The 18,035-nt window shown below is 42.3% G+C and overlaps 1 protein-coding gene across 3 annotated transcripts in view; it reads right to left on the minus strand.

The window, feature by feature from the left end:
* Positions 1-18,035, minus strand: part of PPFIA2 (PTPRF interacting protein alpha 2) — a 487,757-nt gene that overhangs the window by 231,769 nt on the left and 237,953 nt on the right. For 2 of the 3 annotated variants that reach the window (XR_009555743.1, XM_060245141.1), the window contains one exon: positions 9,044-9,106. The exons of the other annotated variant lie outside the window; for it this stretch is intronic. Coding sequence is in view for 1 of the 2 variants with exons in the window: in XM_060245141.1 (XP_060101124.1) it covers positions 9,044-9,106 (63 nt within the window). In the remaining variant the exon portion in view is untranslated. The remainder of the gene's footprint in view (positions 1-9,043; positions 9,107-18,035) is intronic. 3 annotated transcript variants of the gene reach the window in all.

Below are 18,035 nucleotides of genomic sequence, written 5' to 3' on the forward strand. Positions count from 1 at the left end.
CTCTACATCAGGGGTGGGGAATCTTTTTTCTGCCAAGGGCCATTTGGATATTTATAACATCATTCGTGGACCATGCAAAATTATCAACTTAAAAAACAGTGCTCAGCCGAGGAAGAACGATTCAGGCCGGCAAAATTAATGCAAATAATTGTTTTTCTATTTGAAGTCATGTGGGAAGAGCCTAATTCAGCACGCACACACCCCAGCCCACCGCCCTAGGCAAATGCCTAGGTCCAAGAATATTAGACCACATCCCCTAATATTAGCATATGAGCTCACACACTCATTAGCATATTAGGCCACACTATCTGGGATAATCACATGCAAATTGAAGTGGTGGTAGCTGGCTCCCATACCCCACTGCTGCCTCTATGTGGAAACTGCAGCTGCTCTCAGAATACCTTTAAAGGCACCCACATACCCCAGCAGCAGTCCTTCACTGCTGCACAGTGATCCTGACCAGCCAGCCGGGCCCCAGGGAGGCCACCATGTGGCTCAGCCCAGCAGTCCCCGAGGGCCAGACCAAGTGATCTCAAGAGCTGCAAATGGCCCTTGGGCCTGATGTTCCCCACCCCTGCTCTACATTGTGATTACTGATTGAAGCCATGCTTAATTCAACATCCCTTCACTTACAAGGTTCACAGCACAGTTTTAAGTCGTGTTAGATTCTTCTCATGCTGATGGAATTCCATTCCATAAGGTTTAATGCGGTGCATTCCATGTAGATAGATCCAAGTAGATCTATCTTACATTCTTACATTTTGACATATTACTGTTTTATTGCTTTTGCAAGATCATGCTACCCAGATCAAAGGTTTGCTCAATTTGTTAATTTTACTATTCTGTCATTGGATCTTAAATTTGTACCATTTTGCATTCTAAACCACTGCCTGCCAGCTATATATACATATAGCTGTACATGATTCCTCATCTGATGAAGTGTGCTTGGGGCACACGAAAGCTTACATTCTGTAAAATTTTGTTGGCCTTAAAGGTGCACTTGACTCCAACTTTGTTCTATTACATTCTTCTAAGACCACTTAAATCAATGGCTTTAAAAAGTTGTAACTCTTCTTAGGATTTTACTGATTGCCCTGGTTTAAGAAAACAGATCCATGTGTAGAAGCACAATCTTATTTGGCATTCACTATTGTGGCACAATAACAAATTGCAAGGACACAAGAATAACATAATTGTCCATTAACACATAGAAACAACACACATTAAAAACATAGATGAAATCAATGAAATCAGATTTGCCAAAACAGTTTACAAACGCTATCCTAAATGCAGTGAGGAAAAAGTCTCTGAACCCACACTGGAAGGCCATTTCAGAGCATATCATCGGGAGGGAAAAAAACAGAGTCGGCCCTAGATTATCTGGCACCCTAGGCAAGGCTAACTTCTGGTGCCCTCCTTGTGCTGATAACATCACTGAGTCACATGGGGTGTCCAATTTGGCACCCCCAGAAAGCCAGCACCCTAGGCAATCACCTAGTTTGCCTAGTAGCAGGGCTGGCTCTGCCTGTGACCTAATTATTGCCATACAGACAATCTTAGGGAAGGCAACACCAGGCAAAGGTTGTCTAAGGAGCACAGTTGTCATGTGGATGCAGTTTGTTAAGTATGAGGACCCCAATCACAAAAGGCTTCAGTGCTGACACCTAGAACTTTACATTGGGCCTGGAAGCAAAGGGGTAACTAGTGCAATTGATACAGCATTGAAGTTGTATGTTCCAAGACAATACTCGATCAAACTTCCACAGATACATATACACTGATCCATGGGTTTTTTAATGAATTGCCTGAGTAGCATCTCAGTTGGCATTGACTGGAAATATAATGATGAAAGTGCTATTCTGAGATTGTGGGTTGTGATTTTAGTTAGATAGCATGCTCTAAAACGATCTTTTAAAATGGTTTTAGACCATGGAGAAAGTTTTGATTGACTCGTTAGAAATTTATCAGTCAGGCCATCCACTTTATAATCCCTCTAATCAGCATTGCTTCCCAAAAGCTAGAGTAAATAGTCTGGAATTATATATTGGGAAACAATGTCATTATGGAAGGTCAACTGGGATTTGTCCTTGTTTTGCAACAGCTGATAACTCAAATTGCTGAAGGAACCAGGGTTTGCTGATTGGTATTTTTTCCATGATTTAAGAATTACCACATGCCCTGATAAAGGAAGACCAAGTTCTGCCTGCAACATGGTTGTTGGAGTCCCCTTGGACTCCCCTTTTCCAAATTTATGAGTGTTGATTTTTTCCGTATCCAGATTTCAATTCCATACAGCAAATGAGCAATAACTTTGGAAACAAAGAAATTTAGAACTGGTGCAATCAAAAAACCACATTTGGTATAGCAGAATCACATTGTTGCTCCAGTTATCTTAATAAATGGACATCCCATTTCACTGAAGGTGAAGGTCTTATGGAAGGTTAAACCTAGATATTTATAGATTTTACACTGTTCAATTGGGGTGCCATGTATACTCCATTAATATTTTTCAGTCTCCTCCAAAATACCATTGTTTTGGATTTTGAGTAATTAATTATTAGTTTTTCCTTTTTGCAATATTCACCCAGGTTGTATAAAAATCTCTTCAATCCAATTTTAGTTAAAGAAATTAGGACCATATTGTCTGCAATATTGGAACGTTCTGATGGCCTTAAGTTGGCGCAACAAATTCTAGTCCAGATAATTTTGAAACAATATCATTTATATATAGATTAAAAGTAGAGGGGATAAGACACACCCTTGTTTTGCCCTCCTCCCTGTTGTGATTTCCTTAGAGAACTCAATATGCCCATTCTAATTCTTACTGATGTATCTGAATATAGCTCACATAAAAAGAACAGTAGTCTATTATTAATGGTAGTCTGTACAAACTTCTCCCAAAGGTAGTCTTGTATCTATCAAATCAACTATTACGATATCATTTCTTAGCTGCTCTGACCACCAACATCTCCTAGAAGCAGGAAATAGATCTTTGGCATTTGGGAATTTTGGCTTCAGACAGATTATGTCTTCTTTGATGGGGTTTTCCAGATATGAGCAACAATTATCACTTTGGGACTCAGAGGCATCTATCATCTGATGATGCACAGCTGTAGAAATTTTCACAGGTGGAACATTCGAAGGGCGACTCTCTTGCCTTCTGTGGCTTTTTAGCTTGTTGCAAATTTGGGAGCAGAGGAGTTATGTTGGTGATCAGGCCCAGAGCTAAAGGTTTTGCTGCCCCAGGCAGAACCCTGCCCCCCACCCCCCCAGACTTGAATCACACATGTTTTGCTCATACGGCATGAAGACATCACCTAAAGTGACGTCATCGCACTGGCATACTCTGCTGGCCCAGTCAGCTCCCTCTGAAGGAGGGGGGAGAGCTGCTCCTCACCCAGCCCTCCTGCCCTCTTCAAAGGGAACTGGCTGGAAAGCAAGAACGCTCAGCCCTCCCCCCTTTCAAAGGGAGCTGGCTGGGAAGCGGCTCCCCGCATGCTCCTTCCTCTGTTCTGATCCAGAACGGAGGAAGAAGGATGAGGGCGACCGCTGCCCAGTCAGCTGAGTCCCTCTGAGGAGGAAGAGCAGAGGGGCTGGGCGAGAGGCAGACCAAGCAAGAACAGTCGACCCGCCCCTTGCCCAGCCCACTCCCCCCCTTCAGAGGGACTCAGCTGGCTGGGAAGCGGCCGCCTGTATGCTTTTTCCTCCATTCCAAATTGGAACGGAGGAAGAAGCATGCGGGCGGCCACTATCCAGCCAGCTCTGTTGGTGTGAGCGGGATGGGGAGGGGGCGCCTGCCCCCGCCCTTCACCCCCATGGCCAGGTGGCGCCCAAGGCAGCTGCCTACCTGACCTACTTCCATGCGCTGGACCTGTTGGTGTTAAGAAAGACCCTGACTGGGAAAATCCCTCTGGAATCCAAGAAGGATTTTTACTGTAGTAGTAATGCAGGTACTCTAGGGTTTTCAAAGGTAAATAACATCCTCTGTGTTTGGTTTGAACTATTTTAACATTTCTACCAGTTAGATCTATTGGGGCTGTGTATTTTAGGAATAAAGTTCTCAGATGTGTTGTAGCCTATCTTTCAGAGTTCCAAATAATGAGCTGTCCTTTATATTGACAGATACAGAGCTTTTTTGGTACAAAAAGTCCAGCAGGAACTCCTTTACATATTAGGCCACACACCCTGACATCACCATTGTTACACACAGGGCTTTTTGCAGAAAAAGCCCAACAGTGACTCATTTGCATATTAGACCACCCCCTACCCCCGACACCAAGCCAGCCAGAACTGTGGATTCCTGCTCAAAAAAGCCCTGGACAGATGGTAAGACAGACTTTTCTTAGCTGTAATATCATTTTGATTGGCTCCTCCTTTAAGAAGAAGAAGAAGAAGATATTAGATTTATATCCCGCCCTCCACTCCGAAGAGTCTCAGAGTGGCTTACAATCTCCTTTACCTTCCTCCCCCACAACAAACACCCTGTGAGGTGGGTGGGGCTGGAGAGGGCTCTCACAGCAGCTGCCCTTTCAAGGACAACCTCTGCCAGAGCTATGGCTGACCCAAGGCCATGCCAGCAGGTGCAAGTGGAGGAGTGGGGAATCAAACCCGGTTCTCCCAGATAAGAGTCCGCACACTTAACCACTACACCAAACTAGCTCTCTCTTTATGCGGGATTTCTTCAGTCCCACTCCTGGTTTGTGTCCTGTTAGAGTTGAATTACTATAGGTCCAGCCCTCATTAGTCTCAGTTTTGATTTACAGCAGCTTTAGTGCTCCAGCCTCTGAATTCCTTGGCATCTTTGTTGTGGCTCCCACTTGGAGAATGTCTTGCCTGCCAAGGTCAGGAAGGCTTCGATACTGTTATCATTCCACAGAATGTGTAAAATTGAATTACTGATAAGAGCATTTTCTAAATGTAAAATTGTAATTCTAATGTCTGTGAAAAGTTCAGACAATTTTATTGGAATGCATTGAATTATCTTATTGTTGTTTTAAATTTTGTAATCTGCCTTGAGTCTCATTGAGGAAGATGGACTACACATGAGTACGTAAGTAAACACATTCAAGTCAGTAGCATCAGTTCAGGAGTACATTACTTTCCTCTGCTTCCACTTTTGACTGAGTTGAGGTAGGTAAACTGGTACCAGCACCTATCCTGGCATGTAGTTCTTATCAAGCAATACAGCCTCGATGTGTGTATGCAGGGGTGGATCGACATACATGCAATTAGGGTTCCCAGTCCTTTGTTGGAGGCTGGGGATCCTGTGCTCTTGAAATCCAAAAAATGACATTTTTGAGTGATCTCCAGTAAAACCAGAAGTGCTGTCTATTATGTGAGGATGTCATCTTCAAATTATGCCATCGTGTTGGGGATGTCAGTAGCAATGCTCTGGTTTTTGGGCAAAAGCTCTATAATTTGAGGGCAAATTTACCATGGAGTTTTTGCCCAGAACCCAGAATGCTGCCCCCAATGTACCCGATGTGATGACATTGCTTCCAGGTGATGTCATCATGTCAGAGATGGCACCTCCAGTTTTACTGAAAGTTGCATGATGTCACTTCCAGAAGCCCCCTGCCAGCCAGGGAAGTGGACCTGGCAACCCAACATGCAACTGAATGTCTAGAACAGGGGTGTCAAACTCATTGTTGCAATGACATTTCCTATGGTTGGCAACTATGGAAATATTTAATTGATACATTCAAATGATACCCAGCAATTTTTTACTTCTTACCAGAGTCATTTTGATCTCAGAGACACTTGGAGGAAAATACAGCTGAGGGAGGACAGAAATGCTGGGTAGGGGAACAGTGAATCCCCAAGCACCAGCTGCACAGTCAGTCTCCTACCCAACACTTCTTTGCTTGGAATGAAGTTCACCTTCAACTATTCACAATTTTTCATCATAATCCACGTTTTAATACATAACAGGTAGTTAGGTTTTTAGTCTCTATCAAAACCTTAACAAGAATATGTCAACAAATACGGAAAACAAAACAGTTCCAAAGACTGCAGCAACTATTGGACCATCACATTAACTTCTAGTGAGTAAAGTGATGCTCAAAATCTTACAACAAAGACTATTACCACATGTGGCAAAAGATATACCAAATATTCAAACTGGATTCAGAAAAAGAAGAAGCATTAGAGATCATATTGCAAATTTACACTCAGCAAAGGTTCTGACTGTGTGTATTATGAAAAACTATGGTTGGTTTTAAAAGAAATGGGTGTGCCACAGCATCTGGTTGTTCTGATGTGCAGTCTATACTTTGGATGAGAGGCTAGTGTTAGGACAGAATATAGAGAAACAGTATGGTTTCCAATTGGCCAAAGTGTCAGTCAAGGATGTATTTTATCTTCCTGTCTGTTCAATCTATATCCAGAACACATAAGGAAACATGGATTAGATTTAGATGAAGGTAGAGTGAAAACTGGTGGAAGGAACATTAACAGTTTGAGATATGTAGATGCATAACATTACTGGTAGAAAATAGTGAAGACTTGAAATGACTACTGATGAGCAAGAAAGCAGAAAGTCCAAAACAGGATTACAGCTAAACACTCAGAAGTAAAAAGTAATGACTACTGGCTAATCACACAACTTTAAGACTGTCAGTGAGGAAAATGAAAGTGTGAAAGATTTTCTATTCCTTGGCTCCATTATCAACCAAAAGGGAGACTGCATTCCAGAAATCAGAAAGAGATTGAGACTGGGAAGGGCAGCCATGAAAGAGCTAGGAAAGATTTGTAGATGCAAGATGTGTTGCTGGAAATCAAGATCAAGATAATTTATACATGGTATTTCCAATTACAATGTATCGGTGTGAAAATCGGACAAGGAAGAAAATTTGAGGTGGATTGTTCTGAAGCAGAAGAACAAAGTTTGAGATCACTGGCACCTTTAAGACCAACACAGTTTTATTCTGGGTATAAGCTTTCATGCGTACACACACTTCTTCAGATACATTGAAACTGAAGTCACCAACCATTACATATAGTTAGAGGGTTTGGAAGGTGCCCTGGTCTTTAAGGTGCCACTGGATTCAAAGTAGGCTTGCCAGGTCTATGTTGGAAACTATCTGGAGACTTTGGGAGTGGGGACAGGAGAAGGCAGGGTTTGGGGAGGGAAGGGGCCTCAGCATGGTACAATGCCACAAAGCAGTCATTTTCTCCAGGGGACTGATCAAAGCCATCAAGTAATACACCATCTTTCAGTTTGCAAAAACATATTCCAAGGATTGTGTACAACACATAATAAACAATACAATCATGATAGAGGCCGGCAGTGCTAGGGCCTTTTAAAGTAACAGAAACCCCAAAGGGGCCAAAAACCCCATCCCCAAATGAATAGATATAAGTCCAAATTTGGAAATAGTCCAACTGAAATTCACAAGGTGGGTAAATTCACCTTGTGAATTTCAGTTGGACTATTTCCAGGTTTGGTCTTACAGTATATCTATTCATTTGGGGATGGGTTTTTTGGCCTCTTTGGGGTTTCTGTTACTTTAAAAGGCCCTAGCATCGCCAGCCTCTACAATTATTGCATTGTTTATTATGTGTTGTACATAATCCTTGTAATATATTTTTGCAAACTGAAAGATGGTGTATGACTTGGTGGCTTTGATCAAGTGCCCTTCAAAGTGCCCTTCAAAGCAGCACATTTTCTCCAGGGGAGCTGATCTCTGACAGCTGGAGATCAGTTCTTAAAGCAGGAGATCTCCAGACCCCACCTAGAGGCTGGCAACCCTATCGCAAAGGAAGAAAGTTGACAGAAAAAAAGTTGATTCCTTTGAAATATGATGTTGGGGGAGATTTTTACAGAAAACATGGAACACCCAAAATACAAATAAGAGAGTTACAGATCAAATCAAGCCTGAACTCTCCAGAAGCTAAAAAGAGGCTGTTGTACTTTGGTCACATTATGAGAAGGCAAAAGTCACTAAAAATACTATACTGTTCTGTAAAATTGAAGGCAGTAGGAAAAAGAAGATGCAACATGAGATATATTGACTCAATAAAAGAAGTCATGGCCCTCAGATTACAAGACCTGGGTAAGACTGTTAATGATAGGACATTTCAGAGGTCATTAATTAATGGAGTTGCCAAATGTCTGAAGCTATTTGATCGCACAACACACAGACTTTTAGTCATTTTACTGTTTAATGTATTTACAGCATGAATTTAGGAATCATCATGAAGCCTTTTGCTAGAAATAAATGTGGACAATCCTTCTACTTCATATTGCAACAAGAAATTTGGGTGCAAATTTCAAGCTGCAAAAAGCACTTGATCTAGTTAGCGGGGATATTCTGCTAACATGGCATTTATTGCTGATTCCAGATATTTATTGTCATTATTGCCCTGGCTGTGTATCAGTCATTCAGACATACAGCATTCATTTTTCTTGTTTTATCCATCTCATATGTATTAATCACATTTTGAAACATGCATGAGCATGCACACATATAGACTAAGGATACATCTGAGAGGCGTTAAACATTACAATATAAAAGAAACAGAATTAATGCAAGCAATTCTATTTACAGAAGTGGATAATGTGGAATGTAACAACTGCTATTATACTACAAGCATATGAATATGGGTTAATAACAGAAACCAGCCTCTCTCTTTCTATTAGATCTTTATATGAAATAGAGGAGCCTTGCATAAAATTGGAGTTTTCTTCCAATTTGTATATTCAGGCCCAATCTAGAAGTTAAGTAAACATTGCCTGTAGGTCCCACATTATTTGATTCCAAATGACAGGAGCCTAAGCCAGCAGGTAAGCAATTTAGACCACTTGGATACCCATCAGACCAACCAACAGACCAACTAGAAGACCCATAGATGCTACTAGGAGACCCATCAAATGATAAAGAACCTCTTTGATGGTAATTCAGAACCAACTATGACCCCTAACTTGTAGTATAATACACAGTATCTCTGAAATGAGCATGGGTTTGTAGATGACAAAGAGCAAATTCACATTATGAGATTTTGCATTTAAATCAGACAAAAATCCAAGATATATAGAACATACATTAGGGCAGGATATGGTCCTTTGAATGTTATTCTCAATGCTCGTACCAGCAGCAACCGTCATCTGAAAAAAGTGTGCAACAGAGAGTCCACTGAATTGAAATGATTTGTTTGCAAAACAATACAATCTATCCAAAATTATGTTGAGACAGAAATAGCCATGCTGTCAATTTCCACTCAAATGAGAGAGCCAAGACCACATTGTAAAGTGTAGCTAAAATATTTCAGTGAAAAATCAAAATTAGCACAGAGTATGCATAATGATAGAGTTGTTTACAATATAAGTATTATATTCTTGATGAAACCTATTAGAAAAGCAAGACATATACAATATAATTGCAGTTCAAGTTGCATGATTTATACTTTCCAATTTAATACCAAGCTGCATTTTTTTAAAAAATTGTTCAAGGGCATTGTTCTTGGAAGATGTGTTTCTGCACATTGCCAATTAAAATAAATAGAAGCTAGGTAAGAATTGTCTCATAATTTTGCACAATTTTCATTCATTTCAATAAATTCCACAAGAAAACTTGCAACTGGATTGTGATTGATTTGTACTTGCTTACTCCATATTCATGAACATTATAAATTTAAAAGTCATACAGATACAACAATATACAAAAAATGTTATCAGGTAAGCCTTGTCTTAGTCATATATTCTTAATATATTATTTCAATTTGTTGTTCTTTGTAAAATGGACAAATTATAAGTGTATAGCAATTTAGAAGTGCACCAGTTCATGATGTCTTTGTTTAATAAACTTCTGAATCTTCTAGCAAGCTTATTTCCTTTTTTTATTTGATGGATAGATTAAAATTTCATTACTCCAAACAAGCAGATTTTGTCCACATGCTTGTAAATGTTCTTTTCTATTAATGTTGAATTGTGCGGCAGAAAATTTGCCAACTAAGCAGTCATTTCTTCAAAATATTGTAAAAGTTTAAGACTACAGCCAAAATATCTCCATAAAGATATCGGGAAATCTCATTCCTTTTCTCTTCTGTAGAGTTTCACTCCCAGAAGCTGCCTGCATAAAACCTCCAAACTGCTCTTTAAACTCTCTCAAGTTCCAAAGGAAATATAAGGGTTTGACATAGTGTGGCCAGGTGCTTCCTGGCCACCAGTCAGGAATGGGAGGAAGGGTTGCCAAATCCAGATTTGGAAAACTCCTGCAGACTTGCGAGGGGGGGGCAGGAACCTTGGGTACAATGCCATAGAGCCCATCCTCCAAAGCATCCATTTTTTCCCAGGGGAACTGATCTCTGTAGTCTAGAGATGAGTTGTAATTTTAGGGGATCCCCCAGTCCCACCTGGAGGCTGGCATCCCTAGTTTTGTTGGAGTGAGCAACTCAGTATGCCTGGACATTGGGGGTTGCTACATCACTCTAAATTTGTATAGAAGTTATCTCCTTGAATGAGATGCATCTCTTTGTCCTAACCTGGGAGCTTCCCTTTGACTCTGACTCCTCTATTTCTTTGTCTTTTCACTCCGCACATGGCCTTCCATGGAGATACTTATCTCTGCAGGTCTCTCCTGTAGATGCAAAGCTCTCATACTCCCACACACAAGTTGACCATTTTTGACCATGCTTTAGATCATGCTTCTTTCTCTCCTTTCAACTGCAACCTGAATGTGAACTGAATCTAGTTGAATAAATGTACCTTTTTAAAAGAAATATTCTTCATGGGAGATTTATTTACTTCACTCAGAATCCTGCTTCTATGACTAGAAAAACATTGCTATATTAAATTTCCCAATAAGCTTGACACAAGAAATGTTTATCGAGATAACCAAAAGGAGAGGGAAAAATAAGAACATAAGAGAAGCCATGTTGGATCAGGTCAATGGCCCATCCAGTCCAACACTCTGTGTCTGGTGGCCAAAAAATAACAACACCCAAGTGCCATCAGGAAGTTCACAAGTGGGTCTAGAAACCCTTCTACTTTGCCCCCCCCAAGCACCAAGAATACAGAGCATCACTGCCCCAGACAGTTCCAATAATATACTGTTGCTAACAGCCACTGATGGACCTCTGCTCCATATTTTTATCTAATCCCCTCTTGAAGCTGTCTATGCTTGTAGCTGTCTATGCTTGTAGCCACCACCATCTCCTGTGGCAATGAATTCCACATGTTAATCACCCTTTGGGTGAAGAAGTACTTCCTTTTCTCTGTTTTAACCTGATTGCTCAGCAATTTCATTGAATGCCTACGAGTTCTTGTATTGTGAGAAAGGGAGAAAAGGACTTCTTTCTCCATCCAATGCATAATCTTGTAAACTTCTATCATGTCACCCTGCAGTCAACATTTCTCCAAGCTAAAGAGCCCCAAGTGTTTTAATCTTTCTTCATAGGGAAAGTGTTCCAAACCTTTAATCATCCTAGTTTCCCTTTTCTGGACTTTTTCCAAAGCTATATTATCCTTTTTGAGGTGCAGTGACCAGAATTGTACACAGTATTCCAAATGAGACCACACTATCAATGTATACAGGGACATTATGATACTGGCTGATTTGCTTTCAATTCCCTTCCTAATAATTCCTAGCATGGTGTTCGTCTTTTTTATTGCAATCGGACACTGTCTTGACATTTTCAGGTAGTTCTCTACCATGACCCCAAGATCTCTCTCTTGGTCAGTCTCTGTCAGTTCACACCCCATCAACTTGTATTTGTAGATGGAATTCTTGGCCTTAATGTGCATTACTTTGCACTTGGCCACATTGAACCTTATCCGCCACATTGACGCCCACTCACCCAGCCTCAACAGATCCCTTTGGAGTGCCTCACAATCCTCTCTGGTTCTCACCACCCTGAACAATTTAGTGTCATCTGCAAACTTGGCCTCTTCACTGCTTACTCTCAACCCCAAATCATTAAAGAACAAGTTAAAGAGCATGGAACCCAGTACTGAGCCCTGTGGAACCCCACTGCTTACCATCCTCCATTGCGAAGATTGCCCATTTATACGCACTCTCTGCTTCCTATTAATTAGCCTGTTTTTGATCCACAAGAGGACCTGTCCTTTTATTCCATGACTCTTGAGGTTTCTAAGGAGCCTTTGATGAGGAACTTTATCAAAAGCTTTCTGGAAGTCAAGGTAAACAACATCTATTGGGTTCCCTTTGTCCACAAGTTTGTTCACCCCCTCAAAGAATTGTAACAGGTTAGTGAGGCAAGATCTTACCTTACAGAACCCATTCTGAGTCTTCCTTAATAACTTGTGTACATCAGTGTGCCTACTCATTCTGTCCTTGATAATGCTTTCTACCAACTTTCCTGATATTTAAGTCAGACTGACTGGCCTGTGATTTCCTGGATCTCCTCTGGAACCCTTTTTAATGATGGGGGTGAAATTTGCTACCTTCCAGTCCTCAGGAACGGAGGCAGATTTCAATGAAAGATTACATATTTTTGTCAGGAGATCCAGAAGTTCACCTTTGAGTTCCTTCAGAACTCTTGGATGTATGTCATCCGGACCAGTTGCATTTTCTCTTTTGGCACCAGTGGCATTTTCTCTTTTAAACACTATGGTGCAGAATTCTTTAACTCAGGTGTGTCAAACTCATTTGTTATGAGGGCTGGATCTGACATAAATGAGACCATGTTGGACCAGGCTGTGTGTATTCCTATTTAAGATTAGGTAGCAGAGATAGAAACTTTATAAAGGACACAGAGGCTGATTATAGACCGGCACTTTGCATCGCCTCAGAGATGCCTCTGAAGTTGACCCAAAAAAATCTGTACAGGCGGTAACATCTGCCGGCTGTCCTCCTCCTGTTATCACCCTGTCCTCCAGGTGCCTGAGACCGGCTCAAAAAGCTACCACTTCCAAAGTGGTAGCAAATCTTTGAGCCCACTGTCAGTCACCTCCTTGCCATCTGGATGGGGAAGGGCGCAAATGAGGCGACTTGGCGGTGTGGAACTGCCAAGCCGCCCCAAGCTGGTTCCAGGGGTTTTTTTTTAAACAAACCATTCAGAGTGCTGGAGTGCTTGTGTACATGAGCGCTTGCCCCCGAGGGAAAAAAAAGGAATCTGGCTTCTGGGGCACCTTCCTGTGTGGAGGTGCCCTGCCGCTGATTGGATGGGATGGGGGTGGCATGCGGGTGAGCATGCGGAAGTGTTGGGACAGCTCTTTTTGAGCCGTCCCGATTCGAGATGCCTCCAGGCTGCCCCAGAATGCCCGTCTGTTCTCAGCCAGACAAACACAAAGATTTTTTTTAAAAACTTAAAACTAAAACATGCTTAAAACAATAGCACTCTATAGCAGCGCTTGCCTCACGGCCTCACTGGATCTCTTACTATCAGTCTCTTCGGGGTATTTTACTTTTGTTCTCTGATGGAAATAGAATTCACTTCATAGGGGACCACAGCAGCTTTGTTTGTTTTTCCCAAAAATATAGGCTCTCAAGAACTTTAACTCAAACCACAGATTTATTATAACACAAAGTCTTTAACTTGGGGATATGGGAGCTATTTACACAGGCTAACACGTTGCTCAGTTGTTTCAGGCTTTACAATAACTTTTCCTTTCTTGAGTCTCTCAGCCTCACCGTTCACAGTTTCTATATAACACACTCTCCACCTCTAGCAAGGTCTGGCCTCTTGGGAATGATGTGCCAAGTCTCACCTCTCAACTAGAGCCTCTGCTCCTAGCTCTTCTGGTGTCTCAGACCCACATCCGCTCTCTCAACCACCTCACTAGATCTCCAGAGGTGTATACAGGTGTCTGTGACCGTTCGGTCTTGACTGACTCACACTGGTTCCTCACACACACAGCCCTCGTGGCTGGTTTTGTCGAGCTTGTAGTCTCTGGAAGACTTTCCCGCCACTGTCTCAAGCTCCTTCACAGTATCAGCTGCCCTCTCAGCCTTGGTCAGGCATGAACTGACCCACTCAGTCTCTGTCAGGCTCCAACTCTGACAGACTTCTGACAGGCACCAACTCTGTCAGACACCAACTGACTGAATGACTGCCTCAGCAGTTTCTGTCACTCAACCACTTTCCCTCCCTGAGAGCTCCAAGCACTTTGCCCCCACCCTCAGGTCACCTGACGCAGGCCCTGTGCGTCTTCAGTTTCTGGTTAACCCCTAGCTTTCCGTCACACACTCATTGATCTTAAAGGTGCTTTCTTTGTATTTCTCCCATGGGATCCAGGGAACTGGGCAAAGGAAGCTCTCGCTCTTTCTTTCTTTCCTTCCTTCCCCAGGGGACAACAGATGACAGAGAGGCTTGGCTCAGTAGCTCTGCTGTGCAATTGAGAGAGCCTGGCAAAGCAAGTCTGCCTCTCCCCCTTCCTTCCCAAGGGAGGAGTCTCAGTCTATGGAGAAAATAGAGGTTCTGCTCTGTAGCTTCTGTGTAATTGAGCAAGCCTGGCAAAGCAAGCTATGATGCAGAAGGAAGCAAGAGAGTGAGAAGGAAGCAGATGACAGTCAGTTGCTCAGGGGTCTGATAGGAGCCCTATGGGGGTCTGATTCGGCCCCTGGGATGTATGTTCGACACCCCTTCTTTAACTGATCTTTGAAGACAGTCTGTCTTTATTGTATCAGCAAATAAGCCATAGTAACATATTAACAGCACAATGATTCAGTACTGAGATAAGTTTAAACAGCAGTTGGGGCAGGGTTGAGACCAAGGAAGACCTTAGCCATAGCATATTGTTGGAACTCTTTGTCTGGGGCAGTGATGCTCTGTATTCTTGGTGCTTGGGGGGCACAATGGGAGGGCTTCTAGTGTCCTGGTCGCACTGATGGACCCCCTGATAGTGCCTGTATTTTTGGTCACTGTGTGACACAGAGTGTTGGACTGGATGGGCCATTGGCCTGATCCAACATGGCTTCTCTTATCTTTTTTTTTTTTAAAGGTACTGTGTGAGAAACAGTCATATAGTTCCTTCCAGTTTCATGGCCTTGCAGAATACAATCTGCAAGCCATGCATGTTGGTTGAACCTCTTCTAGACTAAGCCGTTTAGAAAAACATATACAGTTCTTTATTATATAATGCATGTAGGTATGTCAATACCATTCTCTTACTATTCTTCACTGTGGTGTACTAGCGAGAGGGTTCTAATCTTTTCTCTGTTATGAAGGAGCTGAGTGCCAGTCTTTCAGCCTAACCTTCCTCATAGGGTTGTTTGAGAACAGAATGGAGGAGGGGAGAATGATATATGGTGCTCTAAGTTCTATGAGACATTAATGGAACATTAGAATAGTTAACTTTGGCTAACTATAATTTCAGTGTGCAATTCAGGCAAATTTTAAGGCCCATCAATTTAAATGAAAAGAATGTGATCATCTCTTCCACTGACATCAATATCACATAAAGGGGCCTAAGTTTGCCAGGTTCATAGTCATAATTATCAGTGTACAGCCTAAATGCATGACAATATCCAAGTTATATTCAGTTACCTTTATTGGCGTTAAAGGAGAGATAAAAGAGAGGGAAAAAATAGACATACACACATATACATACAAATAGATAAAACATGCCAACACAAGTCAAGACAAAAGAACATTCTAAAAGGGTCTAAAATCTATACAAAAATAAGTCAAGTCGATCTGTCTAATACAAAGTTATACAAAGTTATATAGTACAAATCCTATGATAAACTGTGACCTTTTCACTGCTGAATCTTCTTCACTAAGCCATTTCTGTAACCAGCTTCTGCAATTTCAGTTTTTTATACTCTATATTGCAATATTTCACAAAACTAACATTTGATTTATAAATAAATCACAGAATACCTATTTTCACAGGTACCCTACTTTAGTAGGATAAAAGCTAAAAAGAAATAATCACAAGGATTATTTATTCTATAGCATCAATCAGTTCAGTGTCTGCTATGCTTTGTATGAAGAGGTTCCCTTCAATATCTGGCACCTTATATTTAAAAGGATTCTATTTATTATTTTTTATTTATAACCCATCCTTCCCACTACAGGCTCAGGGCAAGTAACAACATTAAATAAGTATACAAAGTTAAAATTAATTTATATAATTTAAAACAGTATTATGTATGAAAAGAAGAAGATATTGGATTTATATCCCGCCTTCCACTCCAAAGAGTCTCAGAGCGGCTCACAATCTCCTTTACCTTCCTCTCCCACAACAGACACCCTGTGAGGTGGGTGGGGCTGGAGAGGGCTCCCACAGCAGCTGGCCTTTCAAGGACAACCACTGCCAGAGCTATGGCTGTGCAAGTGGAGGAGTGGGGAATCAAACCCGGTTCTCCCAGATAAGAGTCCGCACACTTAACCACTACACCAAACTGGTGACTGAAATTCAACTAGGGTTGCCAAGTCCAATTAAAGAAATATCTGGGGACTTTGGGGGTGGAGCCAGGAGACTTTGGGGGTGGAGCCAGGAGACATCAGGGCGGAGCCAGGAACAAGGGTGTGACAAGCATAATTGAACTCCAAGGGAGTTCTGGCCATCACATTTAAAGGGACTGCACTCCTTTTTAAATGTCTTCCTTCCATAGGAAATAATGAAGGATAGGGGCACCTTCTTTTGGGGCTCATAGAATTGGACCCCATGGTCCAATCATTTTGAAACTTGGCGGATACTTTGGAGAGAGTCACTAGATACTATACTGAAAATTTGGTGCCTCTACCTCAAAAAACAGTGCCCCCAGAGCCCTCAAAACCTCCAGATCAATTCCCCATTATACCCTATGAGAATCGATCTCCACATAGAGAATAATGAAGTACTCAGCAGACTCCCCCCCCCCCCCCATTTCTGGCAACACTGAATGGGGATCGGCCTCTCTACTCACGAGTTGCTGCCAACTTTTTCAAAGTAACACAGACACCCCATCCCAAGAGGAAGCCTTTCAATCAGCGACTGAAGCCTCCGGAGGTAGAAACGCACATGGTCCTCTGGGGGCGGAGCTCCCCCCGCTCCGCTGGCCAGACTCCCCGAGGAGACGCCTGTAGCAGCCGGAGAGGATGCAAGGACTACGAGTCCCAGCATGCACCTCGCGAAGGGAGGCCGCGCCATTTCCCCCCCCACCCCTCCCGGTTCCACGTTCTTGGAGATTGGGGGGAAAGGCTCCTAATCCAGGGGTCCCCCGGCGGGGGGGGGGGTGGGAACCCTAAATTCAACAGAGGTCAGTATCAGATTTTATCTGCTCATAACATTATGCTAAATATCACCCCCCACCCCCAAGCTGGTATAAAACAGATGACATGCCCTTAAGGTAGCCGGTCAGTTCAAGCAGAATCATTTCAGCAGGGCTGTTGCAGCAGGGAGGTTACATATTGATAAAACACCCACCACCACAGCCGAAGGCCCGGTGGAACAGGTTTGTCTTACAAGCTCCGTGAAACTGCAACAGTCCCCACAGGGCCCTGATCTCCAGTTGGAGTTTGTTCCACCTGAAAATGCCCTGGCCTGAATTGAGGTTAAGTGGAATTCTTTTGAGCCAGGGATTACCAGAAAATAATTGATCCATGGAGCATAAAGCTTTCCAGGGGAAGGGGTATATGGGAAGAGGCAGTCCCACAGATATGCTGGTCACAAGCCATTCAGGGCTTTGAAAGTCAAAATCTTGAAATACAGGGCCAAGGGGAAAACAAACACTAAACAAAGTGAATGACAGAAAAAGCAGTAGAGAAATATTTTAAAAATTAAATAATTGCTCTAAAGGATTGTTCTCTTTCACTTGTGAGATCTACTTTTAATTGTTGAGATCTATAGTTACTGTCCTCTTTGGCCTTCACATTTAATTTCTGTATTTTCCATTAATGCATGTCTCCTTTCCCCGACGCTCCTCAGGACGATCAATAACTATTCTGCCCCCAGTCCTTTTTGAGTTCTCAAAAGTGTCTGACTCCATCCATTCCCACTAACAGCATTTTCTCCAGTGACTATAATCTAGTACAAGGGTGTCGAACTCATTTGTTATGAGGGCCAGATCTGACATAAATGAAACCTTGTTGGGCCAGACCTTGGGCCGGGCCATGTGTGTACCTATCTAAGATTAGGTAGCAGAGAT

Source organism: Heteronotia binoei, chromosome 8 (assembly GCF_032191835.1).
Source record: "Heteronotia binoei isolate CCM8104 ecotype False Entrance Well chromosome 8, APGP_CSIRO_Hbin_v1, whole genome shotgun sequence".
In the NCBI taxonomy this organism is placed as follows: domain Eukaryota; kingdom Metazoa; phylum Chordata; class Lepidosauria; order Squamata; family Gekkonidae; genus Heteronotia; species Heteronotia binoei.